General features: G+C 39.9%; 1 protein-coding gene across 1 annotated transcript in view; it reads left to right on the top strand.

The window, feature by feature from the left end:
- The window catches only part of GRIP1 (glutamate receptor interacting protein 1), a 177,205-nt gene that overhangs the window by 34,581 nt on the left and 117,535 nt on the right, over positions 1 to 25,089 (top strand). The window contains exons 3-6 of the mRNA XM_032593792.1: positions 8,493 to 8,628; positions 11,247 to 11,392; positions 19,107 to 19,190; positions 23,676 to 23,751. Coding sequence (XP_032449683.1) covers positions 8,493 to 8,628; positions 11,247 to 11,392; positions 19,107 to 19,190; positions 23,676 to 23,751 — 442 coding nt within the window. The remainder of the gene's footprint in view (positions 1 to 8,492; positions 8,629 to 11,246; positions 11,393 to 19,106; positions 19,191 to 23,675; positions 23,752 to 25,089) is intronic.

Raw genomic sequence — 25,089 nt, 5'->3', positions numbered from 1 at the left:
TAGAAAATCAGTGCAATCCAGTGCATTATCACATTAAAGAAGAAAAATCACATGATCAATTAATCAGTGCAAAAAAAATTGACAAAATCCCTACTCATCATGATAAAAACCCTCAGAAAAATAGGAATAGAGGGACACTTCCTCAACTTGACGAAGAGTATCTACGAAAACCCACAGCTAACATAATGCTTAATGATGAAATATTTAATGTCGTTCCCCTAAGATAGGGAAGAAGGAAGGATATCCACTCTCACTACTCCTATTCACCATTGTGCTGAAAGTGCTACCTCATGCTTTAGGTAGGAAAGGAAAATAAAAGGTGTACAGTTTGGAAACAAATAAAATTGTCCTTTTTTGCGGATGACATGATGGGCTACATAGAAAACCCTAAGGAATCCACAAAAACAAAAACAAAACAACAACAACAAAAACTCCTTGAACTGTTAAGTGAGTTCAGCAAGACTACAAGATACAAGATAAATATACAAAAATCAATTACATATTTATTTTTTTTAATGTTTACTTATTTTTGAGACAGAGAGAGACAGAGCATGAATGGGAGAGGGTCAGAGAGACAGGGAGACACAGAATCCGAAACAGGCTCCAGGCTCTGAGCAGTCAGCACAGAGCCCGACGCGGGGCTCGAACTCACGGACCACGAGATCATGACCTGAGCTGAAGTCGGACGCTTAACCGACTGAGCCACCCAGGCGCCCCAAAAATCAATTACATATTTATATACTAGAAATGAACAGATGTACAGCAAAATTAATAACAATATCATTTGCAGTTTTCCCCCCAACAATGAAATAATTAGGTGTAAAACCAACAAAACATGTATAGGACTTGTATGCTGAAAGCTACAAAATGCTGATGAATTAAATCAAGGAAGGTCTGCCTAATTGGAGAGACATAACATGCTCATGGATTAGAAGACTCAACGTAGTAAAGATGTTTATTCTTTCCAAATTGACATACTGGCTTAAATACAAGTCCTTTCAAAATACCAGGAAAAATTTTGTAGATAAAGATAAGAGTATTCCAAAATTTATATGGAAAGGCAAAGGAACTAGACTAGCTAGAACAATAAAGTAGAAGGAATCAGCCTACCCAATTTCAAGACTTATTATATAGTTACAGTAATAAAGTCTGTGTGGTATCTGTGGAGGAATAAATACATCAGTGGAACAACATAAAGAATACAGGAATTGACTTATTTTTGGAAAGATGCAAAAGCAATTCAGTGGAGTAAAGATAGCTTGTTCAACAAATGGTTACCGAAGCAATTGGCCATCTATAGCCCTTTGCCCTCAAAAAATATGTGAATCTTTGACTAAGTCTCACACTTTATGCAAAATTTAATTCAAAATGGCTCAGAGACTTAAATGTAAACCATAATATTATAGAACTTTTAGAAACTGTAGAAGAAGTATAGGAGAAAATGTTCAGGATCTAGGGCTCAGCCAAGAGTTCTCAGACTCACTAACAGCATGACCTGTAAAAGGAAAAATGACTGATTGGACTTCATCAAAATTAAAAAATGTTTGTTCTGCAGAAGACCTTATTAAAAGGATGAAAAGAAAGTCTAAGACTGGGAGAAAATATTTGCAAATCTCATAATCAACAAGGGGTTAGTGTCTCGAATATATAAGCAACTCTCAAAACTCAACAGTAAAAAAGTGAACGATCTAATTAGAAAATGGGCAAAATACATAAAGAGACATTTCACCAAAGCAAATATGCAGATGGAAAATAAGGACACACACACACAGAAATGTTCAACATTTCCCATTAGGGAAAGGACTCAAATTATGCAAAAATAAAAACCATAATTAGATATTACTGATACACCTATCTGCATAGCTAAAATAAAAAAACAGTCACAACATTAAGTACTGGACAGGATGTAGAAAAACTGATATTTCATACACTGCTGTCGGAGATATAAAATGGTATGGCTACCTTGGAAAACGACTTAGCCATTTTTTAGAAAATAAATGTACAACTAGCATATGACCCAGCAATTTTACTGGACATTCTCTGGACATTTATTCCAGAGAAATGAATAATTGTGTCCACACAAAAACCTGTGCCTGAATCTTTATAGCAGCTTTATTCACAATAGCCCTACACTAACAGCAACCAACACATCTTTCAAGAGTTAAATGGTTAAACAGACTGTGGTATATCTATGCCATGGACTCCTACTTGGCAATAAAAAGGAACCAACTATTGTTACGGTATGGAAAATTATACTGAATGTAGAAAGTCAACCACAAAGTGTTCATACCGTGGAATTAAATTTACTTAGCATTCTTTAAATGACAAACTTATAAGCATAGAAAATAGGTCAGGGGTTGCCAGGGGTTAAGGAAGGTGTCCAGGGAGGAGACCAGTGGGTATGGCTATACCAGATAATATGAGGGAACTTGTGATACTGTATCTTGACTGCATCAATGTCAATAAACTGCTTGTGATATTGTATTACAGTTTTGCATGAAGTTACCACAGGGGAGAACCAGACAAAGGGTCCAAGGGATCTCTCTATAGTATTTCTTAAACCTGCGTGAGAGTCTACGGTTACCTCAAAATTAAAAGTTTAATTTAAAACATTCCCATCAGGGGGTATTCTGATGATTTGTTCTTGGTTGATCCCAGGCATTGCTATTTGAAAAGCTCCCCAACTGATTCTACCACGCAGCCAGAATTGACAAAGTGCAAATTGAATTGATGGATCTCCTCTCCCCAGAACCCGTGTAATCACCTACCATTAACCGTTCCTGTGCCTCTAACACCTTCCCTCCTCCATTTGCTGAACTGAGGCTGTCTTCAGAATGGCTCAGGGATAATTCTTCCAGGGAGCATTCAGAGCACTACTTGCTCAGCCTGATTAGGGTCCTCCCAGGTTGCACCTTTATTTACTTTTGTCATAGCCCTTGTCACTCTTTGTTGTCATCATCATTTTTTGTTCCCCCACTTTCAGCAACTGTTGAACTTGTGCACTTTGTGATTCCCTGTTCATTTAGCCCCTAAAATTTAGGGACTTGCCAACAATTAGAGTTGACTCTCTTTTTCTGGTCTAAGCCTATTTTTCTTTTTTTAAACAAGCAATGAAGCAAAAATGTCCAGGCACCAAGAGTTTTACAGAACAAAATAAGATTCTTATGCCATACCTTTATTTCATGCAAACCAGTATTACAAAACTCTAAGACAGTCTAATGATGGGTTCTGAATGCCATATGTCTATGCTACTTCTTTTCTTTTTTCTTTGTCTTCCTTTCTCTCTTCCCTTCCATCCCCTCCCCTCTCCTCCCCTCCCCTCCCCTCCCCTCTTCTCTTCTCTTCTCTTCTCTTCTCTTCTCTTCTCTTCTCTTCTCTTCTCTTCTCTTCTCTTCTCTTTCCTTTGGTATAGCCAAGCAGATCCAGACTCTGACCAATGCCTGGGAGGCAGAGACGGAGGCTTTGTCAGACTTCGCACTCCAGGCTCACGCTTCTGGGGTATCTGGGAAGATACAGTTAGTAATGTAACATCCAGTCACAACTCCATTAACTCATTCAGGTTGGCATCATGGGCGGGCTCTCTATATTCTTTCATAGCAACATTAAACAGGTCTACTTTGGGACCATAATTTTTCACAGAACCTTTACAAGGATGCATGTTCCATTTTTGCAATAGTATTAAATAGATCTTTTGTCCAAAAAATCTTATTGGCATTTTTATTGATATTGTGAACCTCATAGATTAATTTAGGGAGAATTGACATATTTTTGATGTTAGATTATGCTACCCACTGGAGTATTAGTTCCTAGATGGCAAGGATTTTCTCTGTTTTGTTTGGTTTCCAAACTTTTTTTCAGTTTTGCTCAGTCTCCAAAGCCTAGAACAATGCCTGGCATATAGTAAGCACTCAGTTTTTTATTGAATGAATGAGTGGGATGCTTTTACATTTTTTCTGATCCTATGTTCCTCAGAAGTGTTTTTGAAGTTTTCTTCACATACATCTTGTAGGTTTTTCATTAAATTTTTTTCATGTTTTATTTTTTTGGTTATTGTCAACGGGTTTTTTTTTTTCCCTCTGTGATAACTTCTAACTGGCTATTTGTTTATACAAAGGATATGGTTTTCGGCATGTTAATTTTGTAACCAATTTTCTTATTTGCAAGAACTTCTCAAAATTCTCTTGTTTTCACCAGGCATCATTGTTACTTTTCTTAAAACTTTCTGGAGTTTAGCAATTAACAGTATTGAATTATAAATCCAAGGAAAAACAGCAAACAACTAAATCCTACACTGGCAGTGTGATTCTCGTTGGTTATGTTGAGTGAGTACTCCTACAGAAGTAAACCTGCAATTTCTTTGCTAAAATCACTAAATCTGGTGATTAAGGAAGATGCCAAGTCCAGAACCGTCTCACTCCTTGCCAGCTGGGCATCATCTATTCCCTGTGCTGCTTACTAACTTGGGGATACTACTGTACTGATACTGGGGAGGGATGTTTGCAGTTTAAATCATGAAGAAATTGTCACGATGTATTGACTTGTCCAAGTTCCAGTGTTTCGCTGCAGAGTGTTGTTAAGTAATCTTTGATAAATACGTGAACTCATGCAAATGAATGCATCGTTCATCATTTCTCTTTACTATTACGTCATTATGCAAACATTAAACACCAGAAGATACATAAAATGATTGATTCATCTAATGCAGGGTGCAGGTTAGCAGAAAGTAAATTCCGGAAGCATGTTCCTCCCTCTTCTGACTGCTTCTTTTCTCCTGTTCCCTTCAAAACACCAGTAAAAGATTTCGTCAATCCTTCAGGGTCTAGAGATACCTACTTGGCAGTTAACATTCTTGTGATTCAGCGCATTTTCTTGCAACAATATTCTGTCTTTACTCCTGAGTTTTGCCTAATTTAGATTCCTCCTTAGTCTGTTCTGCTCAGCTAATCCTGATCGATAAATACAGACAGATTAGACAGGAGACAAAATTGTGAAATAGATGTTGCATTTGGAACACTGAGCCTTCACTCTCTATTGCAGCCAGGACCTTCTCTTCTATGCCCCCCTTAGTCCAAACCACACTCTGGCATGCTGGTCTGTGACTGCTTTGCCTCTGTGACTAGGCTGTAAGCATCTGTAACTTTTCTCGTCTTTTGAGTTTCATCGTCTGGCTCTTCGTAGGCACTCAGTAAATACTTGAATCAATGAATGTACAGATTACTCAATTAACTGGTACATCAGTATTTTCTTTCTTTCATGTTATTAAAACTGGCTCTTGGGGAAAGATTTGAAACATTTTAAAATTAAAGGGTAATTGTGGCGCCTGGGTGGCTCAGTTGGTTAAGCGTCTGACTTTGGCTCAGGTCATGAGCTCATGGTTCGTGGGTTTGAGCCACATATCAGGCTCTGTGCTGATGGCTCAGAGCCTGGAACCTGCTTCGGATTCTGTGTCTCCCTCTCTCTCTGCCCCTCCCCCAATCGTGCTCTGTCTCTCTCTCTCTCTCTCTCAAAAAATAAATAAACATTAAAAAAAATTGTTTTCATTAGAGGGGAATTGACCAGTTCACAAGGAAACCCAGATGGGTTTATATTTTAACACAGATTAAATTAAAGGAACTAAGCTTTTTCTATGGGCTGCCTGGGTGGCTCTGTTGGTTAAGCGTCAGAGTCTTGGTTTCGGCTCAGGCCGTGATCTCCTGGTTCGTGAGTTCAAGCCCTGCATCGAACCCCACGCTGACAGTGCAGAATTTGCTTGGGATTCTCACTCTCTCCCTCTCACTCTGCCCCTCTCCTGCTCCCCCCCCCCCAATAAAGAAATACACTTAAAAAAAAAACAAACAGGAGTTAAGGTTTTTCTAGATTTTCAGGATTCAGCCAGAAGTCTGGTAAGGACCTCGGTTCCTTCTGGAGAAAACTACATTGTGCACATCCCAGAAAGCTGCACCTGTGCACTGGTAGCCCATTTCATGCAGGAAGCATGTTCTTGAAAACCTGAGTAGAAATGAAAATTTTATTAGTTAAGATTTATTTCTACCTTGCCTGGTATTACTGTTTCATCATTGCTTCTTTGCACATTTCTGATTGACCTTTGAGATTTGACCTTGAGATGGGCCCTTAAAGAACTATGCTTCTAATTCTTCACGTACAGACCTATAACCAAATGCTCAAATGATCAACGTACATATTTAGACAAAATGCAAAGAGTTCTTTTGTTGGGCAGAATCGTTAAGCACATTATGTCTCTGTAATGTGAACGGTCCTCATCTGTTATGTAGTTCTCATTACTTTAATTACTTAACCTGATTTTTAAAATAATTTATACCTACCCTTCTGCCAAGAAGGACTTATAGCAGTTGTTAGGTTGACCTCTTTAAATACCAGTTGGGCCTACGTATGTTTTTATGGGATGTAGAGGGGTTGTTTTATTCTGTTTTAAAAGGGCACAGGTTAAATGCACCCAATGATGGAATTTTGTTTCAAATGCGTCTGTTAAGTGATGTAAAAGGCCCTGTGCTTTTACGCACATGACAAGAATTTTGATTATTGAATTTCAATCATTATTTGGTCTCTCATACGAAATGTAATGAATGAAGCTGACAGCATTCACACTCTTCCTTGGCTTTTACTTTAAAAAGCAATAACAGCTCATGTATGCAGGGTCATGAGTCTGTCATGAAAAAGGGTGTATTTGCGTGCTAAGGTCACAGGACCTGGGAATCTTGAAAGCCTTGCCTGGAATGGTACTCAGTACATTGCTGAGGAAATCAGTGTCCTGCCCCCCTCGCATTCCTTCCTGGAGTACTCTGTTCTCCGTCCAAGATCCGATGAATGATCATTCCTTTTATTAACATGATTTGATTTTTTTCATCAGCTAGTGGGATAGTATACCAGCAGCAACAATTTAAGAACTTTTATGATAAGCATTCATATAGATTTTTGAAATGATAATTAACTCTGTTATGTGTAATTAAGGAAGGGGAAGAGGTAGGCCGATAACCTTTTTGGTTTCTTAACTTCGAAGAAGAAAGTCCATTCTTGCATTTTTTTAAATTTTTTTTTAATGTTTTTATTTATTTTTGAGACAGAGAGAGACAGATTATGAACAGGGGAGGGGCAGAGAAAGAGAGGGAGACACAGAATCTGAAGCAGGCTCCAGGCTCTGAGCCGTCAGCACAGAGCCCGACGTGGGGCTCGAACTCACAGACTGTGAGATCATGACCTGAGCCAAAGTCGGACACTTAACCGACTGAGCCACCCAGGCGCCCCCATTCTTGCATTTTAATATGAGACTCTTTGATGTCCTAGAAGTTGATAACTCCCGAAATTCATAATGTGAGTCGGGAGGAATTAGAAAGCTTGAGTTTCCCGTCCCTACCCAGAAAGTGTGTATGCAGAGGGGGAATAATATAACAGAGAATTTGAAAACAGTGCTGATCAGAATTGACGTCTGGATAGGTAAATGTTGACTCGATTCATTTTTATTTCTGAAAGAAAGGGTATTCTTAAAGCTTTCTCACTTTCCGTTGTGCCTAAAATCAGAAGACTTGGGTTCCCTCTTGCTGTATAGACATTGTCTGGATAAGATCTGTGAGATGAGGGATTTATGGCAGTTATCTGGAGTTTCTGAGGACCAACACCACCTTACCATATTGTGACACATTTTGGTAAGAAGTGATGTGAGTTGTTACGTGAAGCCATTGTACTTTGTTTTCTGAAAGATAGAAAACGATGGAGTCAGTAATATTTTTTGTTGAATCTGTAGAAAGCTCTCTTCTCTTGTGCCCATTGGCTTATTCAGCTGAAATGTACCAGGAACTTGAGGTCTGCTGCTGCATGATATGTATTACTATTTAAAATTATTTTGGAAGCCCTTGGGTGGCTCAGTTGATTAAGCGTCCGACTCATGGTTTCGGCTCAGGTCATGGTCTCACGGTTTGTGATATCAAGCCGGGCATCGGGCTCTGTGCTGATGGTGTGGAGCCTGCTTGGGACTGTCTCTCTCCCCCCTCTCTCTGCTCCTACCCCACTCGCATGCTCTCTCTCTCCAAATAAATAAACTTCAATAAATAAATAAGTAGATTCTTTTTTGTTGTATTATTATTTGAAACTCTGTTCTGGGCCCTTATGTTACAACTCTCTATTGTTCCCTTTGGAGTTACAAGGAGAGAAACCAGAGAAAGTCCCTTGAGGATGGCAGAAAACAAAGGGCAAATATCATTGTTTGTATCTAACCCATGTCAGACTCTTTGTTGTGAACCTTGAGTGGATTACCCCACTGGTACCCATTTTAATAACCTATACCGGGATATCTGCGTCGACTTTATCTGCATGCACGTCTTTACGAGACACGCTGCAAACTGCAAGGGAAAAGAGGCCACAGGCCTTTTCTCGTCCAAGAGAAAGTGGAAAGAGTTTATGGGAAGGAGTCCCTTCACCATGCGCAACTGCGCCTCGCACTTCTCTCTTTAATAAGGCAAATGCTTTTCTCTTAACAGAGGAATTCAAGGGCTCCACCGTGGTTGAGCTGATGAAGAAGGAAGGCACTACCCTCGGGCTGACGGTATCGGGCGGAATTGACAAGGATGGCAAGCCACGCGTGTCTAACCTGCGGCAAGGGGGAATTGCTGCCAGGTAACTCCCTCTCGGGGAAACATGGGAAAGGGAACACAGGGTGTGACTAATCCAAAAACCGAAGCTCCATCAGAAACGGTCACTAAAAAATAAATGACAGCTGCCATCTGCCGGGCAGAAGCACACCCGGGCGTGTTTGTAGAAGCTTTTCTGGCCCGTGCCAAGTCACCGGGGAGCCGCCTGGCCCTCATAAGACTTTAATTTTAAAACGTCTTTGTGGCTCCAGTCCCCAACTATGCCGCTGGACAGCAGACGGGCTGTAGTGGGACTGATGCACTCCGATCATGTAAATGGAACAGATGGCCCGTATCATGCGTATGCAGGGAGCGCCTGTGCAGGGATGTGGTAAGCCTACAGGAGTAGGGAAACCCAGCTCTGAGTTTCTAAGTGACGATTTTGCTTGTCTCCCATCTTCTCTGCTTTTCTACTTGTGACATTTCCCTTTTCATCAAGACAAAGATGAGGTTTCCAAAAGGATAGGAAGCATAGATGGGGAGGTGTCGTTCTGTCCTCGTGCGATGGGCTGCAGACTGCACTCGCTCTTGCCAAAGGCAGAATGTCCTGCGTGCTGGGTCCAGGCGGGCTTGCCTTATAGACAGATTCAAAATTTACTTCAGATGCAATGGTCAGGTTTCGTTAAAAGTGAGGTTAATGCATCTTAAGTCCCGGACACCAATAGTCTTGTCCACGTAATCGCAAAAATAGTTTGGGCCTTCTTAACCTTACAAAGGATCATCAAAAATAGTGATTACTTTTGGTGATCAACCCATCTGTACAATTTATAAGCTTAAGCCAATTGACTGGTTCATAATCTGAGGTACTGTTTATGAAATAGGCTGATGTCAACACAGGCACCATCATCTCCTTTTTTCACGAGGGAAGAGATTTCTTTCCACACCGACAGCTTCCTTTATTTTATAACAGTCATGGCCAATCTCCGATGCTAGGGTCTCATATGTCTCCAGAACTTTTTCATAGGTAGGCCCTGTAGCACGGGTAAATAGGGCAAAGATCTTCAGTCGTATTGATGCTATAATTAAAAGTATTGTTGGCATTGTCAACTGTAGAGACTGCCCACATGTCCATCGATGGATGAATGGATAAAGAAGATGTGGTATATATCACAATGCAATGGAGTATTACTCGGCCATCAAAAAGAAGGAAATCTTTCCGATTGCAATGATGTGGATGGAGCGAGAGTGCATTATGCTGAGCAAAATAAGTTAGTCAGAGAAAGACAAATACCATATGATTTCATTCATATGTGGACCTTAAGAAAGAAAATAGATGAACATATGGGAAGGGGCGGGGGGGGTGGAGAGAAGAGAGAGAAACAAACCACACGAGACCCTTAATGGTAGAGAACAAACTGAGGGTTGATGGAGGGAGGTGTCTGGGAGATGGGCTAGACGGGGGATGGGCATTAAAGAAGGCGCTTGTGATGAGCACTGGGCATCGTATGTAAGTGATGAATCACTGAATTCTACTCCTGAAACCAGTGTTGCACTGTCTGCTAACTAACTGGAATTCAAATAAAATTTGGAGAAATAAAAAAAAAAAAAAGTAATGCTGTGCCGGTTATATTATCAATGACCAAATTAGTCATTGTTTCAGGCAATACCATTTTATAAGTAGTAAAGGAAAATAATTAAAGATAAGAACTCTGCCCTAAGAGGGCTGATAATTTACTAGAGAAGATGGGTATGAACAACATGAAAAGTTTGGGAACAATAACAGCATTGCCACAACGTGAGCATCATCACAGAGCGTTGGGTGGTTACGTTGCCCAGTGAGTTAGTGAACCCGAGGGAGGAAGGACAGCATGGACCGCAGGCTGGCACAGATGAGGAAAGCTTGCGAAAGAGGAATGATTCAGGCCGGACTTAGGTAAAATAAATGCACACATGTTTCTGTTTGGGGAGAAGGTATTATTGAAGGTCCTTATCCGTGACACGAATTTTAAGTACTGTCTTTGGTCTCATTGCTTGCTCTTGCCTTAGAAGTAAAGTCTGCCTAAACCCCCAAAGTAGCCATAGTTCTTCTATGGTGTTGAAGAGAGGCGAGAATGGTACTGAAACCCAATGCTTTCATTGTAATTTGTTCTTTTTTTATCAGCCCTGCTGTAAGCATTCAATAGCAGAATAAGCGGACCCTTTCCTTAGCCCTCAACAAACTCCCAGTGCAGATACTGAGAGCTAGGAAATGTCCAGGAGGCAGGCAGCAAAAATGAGAGAGAATGAAAGGAAAGAAAAAGTCTGGGCATGCCAAGATCTGGACCATCTGTTTCTAGAGAACCAAACTCTTTATGCACAGAGCAACAAAAAAAAAAAAAAAAAAAAAAAAAACCACAACAACAAAACAAAAAACCCAAAACCTGTTTATTTTATTTCATGTCCTCTTTAAAAACAAAAGAGGGAAAGGGTTAGGGAAAAAAATGAGAGACCGTAGCAGATCCAATAGAGGGATATTTCAAAGTATCCCTCCGTATCCTAGGAGGCAGGGGCTCCTGCCAGGCAGGCCTCCCGGGCTTACGTGCATTTGCAGGAAGGGAAAGTGGAAAACGGGGGCAGGCCTGGGGAGAGGACGGGTCCACTGAAGCCACCTTGCCTATTTTGCAGAAGCGATCAGCTGGATGTGGGTGACTACATCAAAGCAGTGAATGGGATCAACCTGGCCAAGTTCCGCCATGATGAGATCATCAGCTTGCTGAAGAACGTTGGGGAAAGAGTGGTTCTTGAAGTCGAGTATGAGCTGCCGCCAGTCTGTAAGTAATCACAATTCAGGGGCGGGACAGCTACGCCACCCCTCTGCCTAAAACAATTCGTTCTCCATGTTTTCCCTTTTGGCATCGTCTCATTACAGGAGTGATAGAACACCGTTTCTGGATATTTAGAAATTATTTAAATTGATACACCTATAGCCCACTCCGGAAGAATCAAAAAGAGCTCAGATAACAATAAAATTATACAGGACTCGTGTTCCATTAAGGTCATCTGTGTATATCACCATTTGTAAGGTCTGCACATTAAGTTTGATCCAAGCTCTGCACAGAGGGACGAGGGTTAGGAAAAGCATGTTTAATGTGTTCTGTGTTGATTCTTGTATAGTTATGTTAATTTCTGAAGCATGAAAATTGATTCAAAGCACATTCTTACCAAGTAAAAATAATAGTAATGTAACAAGAGTAGCCAACACATTTCCAGAGCTTACTAAATGTCCGGCTTTATAAGGAACCTGACCTGCACAGATACCCTTCATTCTCACCATAAGGAGTGTCAGCCTAGCAGAGCTGGACTTGGATGTCAAATAGCCAGGTTCAGATCCCATCTTCACCTTTAACTGCGTGCCCTTGAGGAAGTTGCTCAAGCTTTCTGTGTCTCAGTTTCCACATCTGGGAAATGGGCGTAATGTTAGTTCCTGCTCATATAGCTGTTGTGAGGATTAAATGAGTTAGTATTTGTTGGGCAGTTAGAACAGTAGCTGGCACAATAAAAATTTTTGATAAATAATGTATACATTAGCACTATAAGAGAGGCATTATTATCATTAAATTTCTCATTTACAGAGGCTTGAGTGACGTATCTTTCCCAAATAAATAGGCAGCAGAATCAGTATGTGAAGCCAGGCTCCCTGACTCCAAAGTCCATATGCTTATTCGTTGTGACATATACTTATGCTGTGTGTTACTGCGGGCCTGCATTTAAGCCATGCTCTGCTAACACCACATCTCCTATTATTAAGCTGTCAACGTAGATGCCAGCCTGACAAAGCCCTTTGCTTTTCTATGCCAGTGAGAACTCAGACTGAATATTAATCATTGATAATAACTCATTTGTTCAGCAATGACTTATTGAGCATTTGTTACATTGCGGCCGCCGCGTTGTATACTGGTGGAGTTTACATTTAGACAAGGGAAGACGGATAACAAAACAAGACCCCAGTAGATAAGTAAACTGGACAGCATGAATGCTAGGGGTCATGAATTCTAGGAGAAAAAAGAAAGAGCCAGGAGAGGGATTGGGAAGGTGGGGAGAGGTGTGGGATTGCAGTTTGAAATCGGGTGGCTCGGAAAAGCCTCACTGAGGCTGTGTCGGTGACTTGAAGGCAGTGAGAAAGTTGGTCGTGTGGATTTCTGGGGAAAGAGAACTGCAGAGAGAACAGCCAGTGCTAAGATCAAAGGCAGGAATACACTGGAGTTGTTGGAGAGACGTTAAGAAGGGTAATTTGGCAGGAGCAGAGTGAGCGTGAAGAGAAGTAGAAGAGGAGGTCAAAAATGTAAAGGATGAGGTATATTTGGAGGCCGTTGGAAGGACCTTAAGTTTGGCTCTGGGTGATAGAGGATGGCATTGTATGAGTTGGGTCAGGAGGCACAGGGTCTAATTCCTGTTTTCAAAGGCTCCCTCAGGCTGTTGTGTTGAGAACAGACTGCAGTGGCTAGGGCGGAAGCTGGGAGACGAGCTGGGGGGCTGTTGTCGTGATCCCGGTGAGAGACGGTGGTGAGGATGGAGAAAAGCAGTTACCTTCTTGATCTATTTTGAGGGTAGAGCCATCAGGACCTCCTGACAGATCGGATGTGGGTTGTACAGAAATAGAGGAGTCAAAGACCCCCTGAGATTTTGGGCCTGAGCAACCGGACGGGCAGGGTTGCCATTCATGGGGTTGGGCAAGAATGTGGGCAGGGCTGATTTGCGAGGGGGCCATCAGAAGACGTTCATTGTTTGAAATGCTACAGTGGACGTGTCTCTTTGATGTGCAGAGAAGAAATGTCAAGAAAAGCACTAGAGATGGGGTTAGGAGTTTGGGAGAAAGATCTGGGCTGGAAATGTACATTTAGAGTAATGGGAATATAGAGGGTGTTTGAAGCTTTGGGACCAAACGTGAGCACTCAGGGAGTGAGTGTATATGACCAGTCGTGAGTTCTTATTCTGAACATAAAATCCAACACCAAAAGTATAATGGTGTTTTTATAACAAAATCAATTGAGGTCTGTGTTCAAAAACCTCCCTGTAACATTTTTCATTTTCAGCAAGAGTAGACAGTAAAATCGAGCGCTGAGAGCTTGGACTGTGTCACTAGTTAAATATCAGTTTCTCCCCCTGTCCAGCTGTGTGACCTTGGGCATGTTATTTAAGTTCTCTGAGCCTTAGGTTTCTCATCTGTAAAATGGCTATAATAGATGTAGAATTTTTGTCAGCATTCAAGGCTATAATCATGGGAAATATTTGGATCATCGTCATGTACTCAGTAAGATATAGTGCCTGTTAGTCATTATTACATTATTATTATTCCACTGAAAGTACTGTGTTTTCTTTTACTTTAAAGGAGTCCATTTGTTTTGAAATCACTATCTCAAAGCATCGCCAAGGAGTTAAGAGAATCCAGATATCTAGAGCTAATGCTCTTGGATTAACCATTTTGATTCCACTGGGGAAATAAATATCAACAAAACACACCCTCTTTCTAAAACAAACTCTTAGTACAGCTTTCCAGGGGTAAGGCCAGTAGTGGAGATTTGCCAAATTATGTGTGAACTACAGCGAGGAGTTTGAGAAGCTTTGAAGGAGGTTATGCAGATCCAGTAAGAAGAGGAACATTTTGGGCAGAGGGGAGAGCAAGGAAGGAAGAACTTAGCCCAGTGCACAGGTTTGAACCACAAACGGACTATTGTTGTTGAGGCACAAAGGGAAAGAGAGGACCTGGAGGGAGATAAGGCCAGTGAGGTGGACAGGAACAAAATGATGGAAACCCCACTGGTGGAGCCTGGATAAATCAGGTGGGCAGCAAGAAGCCTTTAAAGGCTTTTAAAGCCAACGAACATCATCAACAGATTTGAGTTTTTAGAGTTCTCATTTTAGGAAGCCAAATGGAGAATAGATAAGAGGCTATCAGCCTGAAGGCTGTTACAGTTTTCCAAAAGAGAGGTGACATCCTGGACAAATATAGCATTAGTAAGGTTAAAGAGTAGAGTGGATATCAGACGTATACAGGAGTTAAAACCTATCATGACTTGGTGATTATACCACCTTTTCCTTCCTCGTGCATTAAAGCTGATGAGGAAGAGGAAAAATATTTTTTAAAACAAAAGTGTGAATTCGATGGTAGAAATCAGATAGAAGAGATCTATTCTCCAAGGATTATCTCTGTCTCTATTATGTTTGGATAAATTAATAAGATCTTTGAGTTCAGGGAGGTTGAAGGGATTAATAAACATCCCCTTCACTGAGCTCAGACTGCTAGAGCTGGACCAAGCCGCTGCAGTGAGGCCCTAGGGAGAGAGCAGATTGCTGAAAAATAAGCTGCCCAAGGCCAAGGCCGAGACAGGTAACTCTCAAGAATCACATAATTTGAGGCTCAGCCACCCCCAGAGTCCAGAAAGAAGTGGAGGAAGGATATTTGTTGCATGTCTGTGTGTATGTGATCTGATAGAGAAGGAATGGAATTCTGACCTTGCTCAAACCACTTACCTTTTGTAAGACTCAGATTCTTTATGAAAATGGAGTGGTTGATCTACATGAGCTCTAAAGTTCTTTTTGACTTTAGAATTACATTGTAGTTTTGAGACTGTATTTAGAGAGAATATTTCCAAACTGTATCTTAGATATTTATGTATTAAAAGTTGGTCTATGGGGGGCGCGCCTGGGTGGCTCAGTCGGTTGAGCATCCAACTTCGGCTCGGGTCATGATCTCACGGTTCGTGAGTTCGAGCCCCGCGTCAGGCTCTGGGCTGATGGCTCAGAGCCTGGAGCCTGCTTCCGATTCTGTGTCTCCCTCTCTCTCTCTGCCCCTCCCCCGTTCATGCTCTGTCTCTCTCTGTCTCAAAAATAAATAAATGTTAAAAAAAAATTAAAAAAAAAAAAAAAGTTGGTCTATGGGTACCTGGGTGGCTCAGTTAGTTGAGTGTCCAGCTCTTGGTTTTGGCTCAGGTCATGATCCCGGGGTCATGGGATCGAGCCCCATGTCAAGCTCTGCACTGAGCATGGAGTCTGCTGGGGATTCTCTCTCTCTGTCTCTCTCCCCTGCGTGCTCTCTCTCTCTAAAATTAAAAATTAAAAGTTGGTCTAGAGCAATGCCTTCATGTTTTGTGGTGACATAATCCCTAAAGAATTTTGAAACCATAATCCTCATTTATTTTTTAGTAAGCCACCTAACATTCTTTATTATAAGCTTAAATCATTGGAAAGGATATAATTTCTGGCATGCTGTTCATTTTATATACCTTTAAGTGAAGTTTCCATTCAGACCTTAGAGCTACATATTTGCCTCATTTATTTTATGGAAAATGTCTGCTACAGAATCTGATTGGCAAAGGCAATCCTCACTGTTAAACCGTTGGCTAAATCAGATTAGCTTTCTATCAGACGGAGTTCCTTAATTCAAAAAGATGTGTTAAAGTGTGTCCCTGTGATTGCCTCTTACTTGTCAATTCCAATTCTAAGAGAGATAGACAGGTGACAGATGATGATGATGATGATGATGATGATGGCGATGGGGGGCGGGGGGAGCAGTCTCAGGTCTCCTCCACGTGGTTCCTTCCAGGATTCAGTCTGAAGGAGCAGAAGCCACCCAGAGAAAGCTCTTCCTGTGGCCGTAGCAGAGGAAAAGCAGGATAGTCCCAACTACCCGAGCACATTTCCAACCAAGTGCTTATTACATCTCTTAACATCCCATTGGCCAAAGCGAGTCACATGGGGAAGCCCAACATATTGAGGAGGGAAAGTATACAACCCTTATCATGCTATTGAGGTAGGAGTTGAGGAGTCAGGGAAATAGTATATCATGTAGAAAAATCTAATCTGCCATAGCAAAATAATATGGATAGCAGTACATGCATATTCACATATAGAAACAAGGGACAGCAGCACCACTAAAATACTGAGAAGTATTTTTGCTTTGCAATATTCATTTCAACTTAACCCTTCTGTGTACTGCATTTGATTCTCTGGGGAAGCTCCTTATGTAGATCCATTATGTCCACATACACAGATGTGAAGTAATGAATAAAATGCACGTGGCAATAGCAGGGGTCCTGCTATTGCATATGAAAACCCAGTCACCAAGATCCAGTCATGCAAATGAAAATTATGAAGACCAAATCTATTTCATTAAGTATCAAAATGTAGTTAACATTCACATTTATTTTTGTGAAGGATAAACAGCAAGAGTATGGATAATCCAAAGCTGTAGATAATCCTAAAAGTCTTTATATTGAGTCTAGATTGGAATGTAGGAGTTTGTGGTCCACAAGATTGAGCTCAAGCAAAATTCAAACTACGGTGCCTTTTTTAAAAAATTTTTTGAGGTTTATTTATTTATTTTGATTGAGAGAGAGAGAGAGAGCAGAAGAGGGGCACAGAGAGAGGGAGACGAGAATCCCAAGCAGGCATCACGCTGTCGGCACAGGACCCGATGTGGGGCTCAGATTCACCAACGGTAAGATCCATGACCTGAGCTGAAGTCGGACACTTCACCGACTGAGCCACCAAACTACAGTGCCTTTCATTCCTGGAACAGACACCCGGCCAACAAGGACAGGTGGCCCCGAATTAGAATTTGGTTGTATAGAATTAAAAGCTGATTTAATGTTTAAATGAAATAGTATTTGTAAACCACTTTGCAGATTTCCTGGCACACAGTGGACGCTCATTAATTCTTTCTCCCTGTATCTTTTCCTTTCCTTTCTATTTGTTTCATTAGAACAAAAAGATCGTGTTCTCAACCAATTACCTCAAGTGGCTTGTTTGTCATGAAAATAAGAAAACGTTTGATTTGAACTCAGTTTCTTTCATTTAATTAAAACTGTACCTCAACACTTTCAGCTATTTGTGTACCGTTCCTAGCTGATTAAAATGAACTGAAATTCCCTTGCTAGCAAGAATATGACATTTAATTAAATCAGCAGTATACCAAAACATTTGTTCAGCTGTAGGGTTATGTTGTTTTTCAGCAGATCCAAGTTCGTGACGTACTTTATATCCCAGCCAGATGTGCGCAGTTTTGTGAATTTATCTGTGTGCTTTTCATAATCATGTCTATTCCTTTGAGGATTCAGAATTTCTGATAATTAAAAATAATTGTAATCAATGCTAAATTAAAATTACTTCCTATTTCTGTAAATGGCAAGAAATGTTCTTTTAATAGATGCAATTAAATTCTATCTTTAGAATCTATACCTATATTCCATCATATATTTCTTATTGATAAATGTTTCATGCAATAAAGTTTTCAAAATCTAATCGCAATGTTAAAAATATGCCATTGATAAGGACCACAGCATTAAGTAATTAGATATCATTGTACAAATCCACTTAAGGATCTAAGACCATCAGATTCTATACTTGCAAATTCTTTTCTCTCTCTGAATAAAAACATCCCTGTGTCCATAATGATGAAATATTAATTTGTGGAAATTTGGTTGTTGTTGTTTTTTAATTCAGCAATAGGGTACTATCTAAGCAGAATTACCCACCACTTGCCTGGAAACAGTCTCACAGAAGAGTTTAGTTACTATACCTTCATACAACCTACACCCCGTATTACACACGTATACTGTATGTGATATTAATTAGAGATATCAACTTGGCCATGCAGTTTTATTTTGTGAAGTGAGAGCAGTAAGAAGGCAAACATAACATAAGCATGATAGTATCAAATGAAATCAAGTAAATATTTTATTAGACAGCAGTAACATTTTGAATGTACAGAAATATTTTTGCCCTCCAGGTTTGATTTGGGTTGCTGATGTCTTTGTTAGTTGCTGTGCATCGTGTCAGAAAACCTGTCTTCATCGCCTAATCTATTAGTGGTAATTTGAGAGTAATACTTTTTCTTCCTGCATTTCCTCCAAAAATAAATGTAAATACATTAATTATTTCAAGGTTTACAAAAATCATATTGCTTTTGCATTTCACAAAGGGAAAATAATTCTATTGATTACATAAAGAGTATCTCTCCTGGTATATAGAGTTTTAACGATGTGAATATTACACTCTAGCTAGAAGCTGGCTCCATAAGAAGAAAGGAGGTGCCTATGATTTTGATTCCACTCGGGTCTAAGCCTAAGTCCCTAATGCAGACAACTATTTTATGGTATTTGTATGTATTTTTTTAACATTTTCTTTGAAAAGAAGTTATCGCCCTTGTATTTTTCATAACAAGAATTATTTGCAAGGGGGATCTGTAGTGTTTTATGCCACATTAAAAAAAACTGGAGGGGCGCCTGGGTGGCTCAGTCGGTTAAGCGTCCGACTTCGGCTCAGGTCACGATCTCGCGGTCCGTGAGTTCGAGCCCCGCGTCAGGCTCTGGGCTGATGGCTCAGAGCCTGGAGCCTGCTTCCGATTCTGTGTCTCCCTCTCTCTCTGCCCCTCCCCCGTTCATGCTCTGTCTCTCTCTGTCCCAAAAATAAATAAACTTTAAAAAAAAAAAAACAGGAAATGTTGTTATGATTTAATATATTTCTCTCTCTCTTTCCTGCATTCAGCTGTTCAAGGATCGAGTGTTATTTTCCGAACGGTGGAGGTCACATTACATAAAGAAGGCAATACCTTTGGTTTTGTAATCCGAGGTAGGTGATGGCTAGAAAACATGAATCATCAGATATTCTTAGAGAATTTGTCAATGAAATATTGGGAGTGAACTAGAAAGTCATCCTGAAAACAACAGCAACAACAGATGTTCCCAATGCGTAAAGTCCCCTTATAATATTTGCACCCATTCTTTTAAAAAATAAAGCAATGAGTAGGAATCAAAGTGGAATCCAAATGACTTAGATCTGCTTTCAGTCCATACAGAGTAAGAAGTCACTGTTTGTAAACCTTGTCAATTCATTCATCCTGCTGATTTGCCACTTTTCTACATGTCTTTTGCTTTCCCTTTATACTTTTCTGTATCTCTGAGTCAAAAATGTTGATGAATATGGCTTGGTTTGACTTAATACACTAGGATTAAACAACTTTGCTTAAATTATTTTCTCCTGAAATATATTTTGTTATTGTAGCTTTCTAAAAATGGATTGAAGATAATCTGATCCCTTGGGAACCTATGTGCATCAGCTTAACTTATTTTATTATGGGATGACATTAATAATAAAGATTTCAGGTGACTCCAACTTGGCTATAAAACCATGAATTCTGAGCTGTAATTCTGACTTTTAATATTTTATTTTTCTTATTAGCAGTTTCACCCCTCAAAGACTATACATAAACAACTCGTAATTCTGCGTATGACAATAAAGTTCAATAGGAAACTATGTATGCATCAGAAATGTTTTTAACATTTCACATTTCATGATTTTTTTTTGCTTTTACCTATTATATTCTATACTTCACCAGGGTCTAAAATTTATCCAAATTATTAAAACATTAATTAAAATTAACTAAGCATCTTGGGGCGCCTAGGTGGCTTAGTCGGTTAAGTGTCCAACTTCAGCTCAGGTCATGATCTTGTGGTTCATGAATTCGAGCCCTGCATTGGACTATGTGCTGATAGCCCAGAGCCTGGAGCCTGCCTTGGATTCTATGTCTCCCTCTCTGCCTTCCCCAGCTCGTGCTCTGTCTGTCTGTCTGTCTGTCTCTCTCTCTCTCTCAAAAATAAACATTAAAAAATTTTTTTAATTAACTAAGCACCTTAATAAATGCACATGCATCAAGGAATAAAAGAAATACATTCATTTATACAGATTTGTCTTAAATGACTAAGCTTTAGATTCCATTCTGTACCAATCATTTAGCAAATCAATCAGTCAGGTATTTGTTAAGGACAGGTCAACATGTCAGCATAGGGCCAAGTATTAGAGAGTCATAGGACAGGACCCCTATCTGCAGGGAATTATAGTCCAGTGAATTTAAGACAAAGTGCCTGAGTGAACGGTAGAGAAAATGGAAAACGAGGAATTCACTGAGTGGTTTAGACCAGCAATTATTACCCTTTACTGACCAGCTCCTTTTTTTAGGTGGTGCAGACAGGATCATTTTACTTTCATCATTTACCTTAACCATTCCCAAATTTCTGTGTAAAAGAACTAGATGAATATAGTAAAAAGTCAATATGAAAGTAATTTTGGCTCAGAGGGTGGTACAAATCCGTTTTTGCAATGTAGTATGATAGAGAGGCACTCTTGAATCACATGCATACAAGCCTAATTACTGAAAAGCTGCAGTAAAAAATACTGCTGGGTGCAAATATTCATTACTAGTTGTTGTGTGGTTAATCAATAGTAAATCAAATTGCTAATGAAAGAACTAAAACAACAGTAATTTATCATTAGGAACAGAAAAAAACGGAAGCATTTGAAATCTACAACCACCACAAGACAGCTGATGATATAATGTTAGCAAAATGCTTATCTTGCCATTTGCAGGAATTTCAAATATCTGTATGTGCATGAGTAATAAGAATTTTATAATATGAGCCTAGGATACTATCTGGTACATCGTAGGCCCTTAACAAATAAGTGAATAAGTAATTGAATGTTGCCTAGATTTGTGCGGACATCAGACTTCTTAGTGCTATAGTGATTTTAGTTTAGGAGCACCATATTTTGGTCGGCTTTTAAAAACTCACTTAGTATATTAGTTGAACGTAAAAGTTTGTGAAATTTTGCGCAATTTTTCATAAGAATCACATAAAGAACTTAATGTTTAGATTAGTTTGAGGCCTATCTGAAGGCTCTTCCTTGCTCAAAAGGTGACCCCCACCCATTGCTTCAGAATCTTGATTAGTCACAAAAAGAGTTGCAGAATGAGAAAGTACTGTGGGCAAGTGTTATCATGGCCAAGAAGACATTATGGCATAGATGGAATTTGAGCTCAACTTATTTTAGTGAGAACACCAGGACTTTCAGGAAGGAGGACAATATTACAGTTGAGGCATATTCATTTAGTTCTGGTGAATTTCTTCTTAACCAATTAGAATGGGTCGTAGAACAATAATACAGGCTTTTACCTGATGAATGGAATTGCATTTCCAGTGCTACGTGTCATAGGTTCTAGCACCTTGACTCGCCGAACAGTAGAACCTGGCACCTTGAGAATGAAAAATGATGTTCTGGCCTAAATCTTGCCAGAGTTAAATTTCAGTTAATTCCCTCACCACCAAGCTAAGGCAAACAGCTTGGGACAATAGGGAAAGCACTCTGCCACTAAGTTTTTTCACTTTGGGCAAGGAAAATTTACCTATCGATCATTCTCAACTCTAAAATTATAGATAGGTCTACTCATCTGCTAGATAGAGCCCAATATTCAGATTTGGTCTGCGTTGTGTTTCTGGCATTGATACTTTTAAAAAGCATTCCAGGGGACTGATGCCAACAGGCAGCCAGGATTGAGAAATACCACTGGGCTCTGTGTGTGTCAATTGCTTTGCAGTTTCAAACTTGTAAAATGTAAGTGAATCGCAAGCTACATCTGGTTCATTATTTCAAGTAATGGTAAAATGTCACATATCGAGAAATTTAGAGCCGTCTCACACTTTGCCATGCATTCACTGTTAGAGATTTAAATTTGGACCTCCAAATCAAAATTATGGAAGCTTGTATGGCCGTCAGCCCCCATCCTTTTCTAAATCAATATCCCTTCAGAAGAAAACAAACCTACCTTTTTATGATCCCCTTGCAAAAGAGAAATTACACAGTAGTATTTATATAAATATGGGTAAGCATGTGCTGTAATTTATTGTCATGGTTTCATTTTAAAATCCTTTTCCAAGGAAGTTGTGAATTTCCTATTGTAAACAAGGAGGAATTTCAAAAGAAACCATCAAACTGAGTGGAAGAGTGAGGTACTGAAAGGGAGCTTTTATCAATCAGCCAGACTGAATAAATCATTGGTAATAGAAGTAAGCAGAAAGGAAGCATGTGCCTTCATTGGGAGCAGTGAATGCCTTTTGATTTGTCTTTTAGGTTGGATTCTTTAAGTTGACCTCTCTACCCGTTCCAAGTTTGGGAAATGCCAGTCTGTTCTACCAGGAAGGTGTTAGGGAAGGAATATCAGACGATAACATTCGTATTTATCAGATACTGGCAGGTATCTGGTGGGTAGCCAGGATGGTGAGGTATACGGAAATCAGGTCAGATGCAGAATAGTTAAGAAAGTGGAAATGTCCAGCCTAAAGAAGATGAGACTTAGCAGGTGTATAATCACTGTTTTCAACTTTCAGAAAAAGTTTCTTGTAGTAGAAAGCATACATTTTTGTTTCACTGCTCCAAATAATAGAATAAGAACAAGTAGGTGAAAACTGAAGGAAGTTAGATATCAGATGAATGATTAGGAAGAAGCTTCTAACACCCCTACACGTCCAAATGTGAAATGGGCTGCCTCAAACCTAATAAGTAGGCCATCTGGTGGGTCTCAAGAAAAGACTGGGCGAGCACAGACTATGGACGTTCTACAAAAGGGTCCTGGATTTAGAAGAGAGTTTATAATAAATTACCTTCCATCTAAAAGCTTTTATGTTTCCAAGAATTCTTGAGCAGAAGTTTTCCATATACGGAAATAAAAATCTCCATTTAAGCATTGCACTTGTCTTGAAATTATGTGTCCATTTTTTGAACACCCCAACTTTAATGGAACCCATCTCAGCCACTTGAAGTTTTTTCTTTCTTGTTTTATATACTTACGTATTTTCCCCCGTCTCCAATTTTTGCTTCCTTTATCCCAGGTTGTAGACCTATTCACCTGTATTATAGCCCAGGTTAATTGGCAACAGGTATACCCACCTGCACTGTGTTGATAACTGTCTATTGTCATAATTAGGCTAGTACTTGTTAAGTAGTTTATGTTCTTACGACGCTGGGTTAAATATTTTATATATCGCCCCTGAATACAGCCATGTATTTATTGAGAGGTGGAGACATCATGACTTCAAAAACATATTCTATATAAAATGAATAAGATTTTTGGAAAAATTTTACATGTTTTCCTCCATACATCAAGAAAATGTACTTTAGTTTCTCAGCTGCCATTTTGTAAGTGAATTTTTTTTTTTTTTTTTTTTTTTTTTTTTTTTTTTTTTAATGAAGGCACTTATAAGCTGTATTTCTTTTGTTTGCCAGGAGGGGCACATGACGATAGAAATAAATCTCGTCCAGTTGTAATAACGTGTGTTCGTCCCGGAGGACCTGCTGACAGGTAAACTTCCTCTGTCTGTGTCACTATCCAAACAGATTCAACAAAACTGGGGACTTTGGCATAGAGTTGAGGAATTAGAAATTTCAGAGTGAAAGATAGATATTAAGCAAACGTGTTGGAATGTGAATACTGAAATTGTTGGGCTGCCAAATCAGAAGAAAGAAGGTTTGACTCCAGGCTCAACACTCACTACCCTATGAGTTTGGCAAGTGACTTACCAGTTCTAAGCTCAGTTTCCTCCACTGTGAAATGTCGATAATAATACCTACCTGACGAGGTCTTCAGTTTTTTGTTTTGTTTTGTTTTGTTTTAATTTTTTTTTTTTAACGTTTATTTATTTTTGAGACAGAGACAGAGCATGAACGGGGGAGGGTCAGAGAGAGAGGGAGACACAGAATCGGAAACAGGCTCCAGGCTCTGAGCGGTCAGCACAGAGCCCGATGAGGGGCTCGAACTCACGGACCGTGAGATCATGACCTGAGCCGAAGTCGGATCCTTAACCGACTGAGCCACCCAGGCGCCCCACAAGGTCTTCAGTTTTATCAGAGACTGGCTGGGGCCTTGCGGGGGACCTTTCATGCAGTAGATACTTAATAAAAGGTAGCTGGCTTTTTAAAGGCACGTACTTTAAACACATCGTCTCCCATTGCTAACCTCCCCTGGAAAGATAGGTGGTGATGTTCTGACTGTTACTATTAATCAGCATCCTTCTGGTTATTATTATCTGTTGATGATGATTATGTATGAGAATGGAAGTGATTTCAATAAAAGGGAAGGAGCGTTGTCAGTATCTAGAGCTATCTCTTCGGGACTTATTTGAGTATCTGAAGAGGCAGCTCCTTCATCTCTCATATCACAAATATTAGAGGAGGTCGTACGTAAACGCACAACTTAGCTGTCTCAGGAGATGCTTGTCTTTGTATTAATTTCCCATCGCAAACGTCAATTCCATAAAGGCAAAGGACCACAACTCCGGCCATTCGCTGTGGTTGAAGGGTGGGAGAAAAATGCCCTGGTTACCCCTGACTCTGCACTATGTTTCAAACCGGAATATAATGTTTAAACCTTTTCTTATGCAATAGAAATAGTAATAATAAATACAATTGATTGAGCACCGAGCCATGTGCTAGGAAATGTACTATGTGTTTAGCAGACACTATTTTATTTGTCCTCAAAACTGCCTACTAAGTACTTTTTAGCCACACTTACAGTGATAAAACTGAGGCCCCGTGTGGGTACATGACTTACCAGCTAGTACACGGAAGAGCCAGGCTAGGAATTCAGGTTCATTCTCCTTCAAAATCCATACTGTTAGCTCACTTTTCTAAAAAGTTTGTG

The sequence above is a fragment of the Lynx canadensis genome, chromosome B4 (assembly GCF_007474595.2).
Source record: "Lynx canadensis isolate LIC74 chromosome B4, mLynCan4.pri.v2, whole genome shotgun sequence".
Classification (NCBI taxonomy): domain Eukaryota; kingdom Metazoa; phylum Chordata; class Mammalia; order Carnivora; family Felidae; genus Lynx; species Lynx canadensis.
This window is presented reverse-complemented; position numbering and strand designations above follow the sequence as displayed.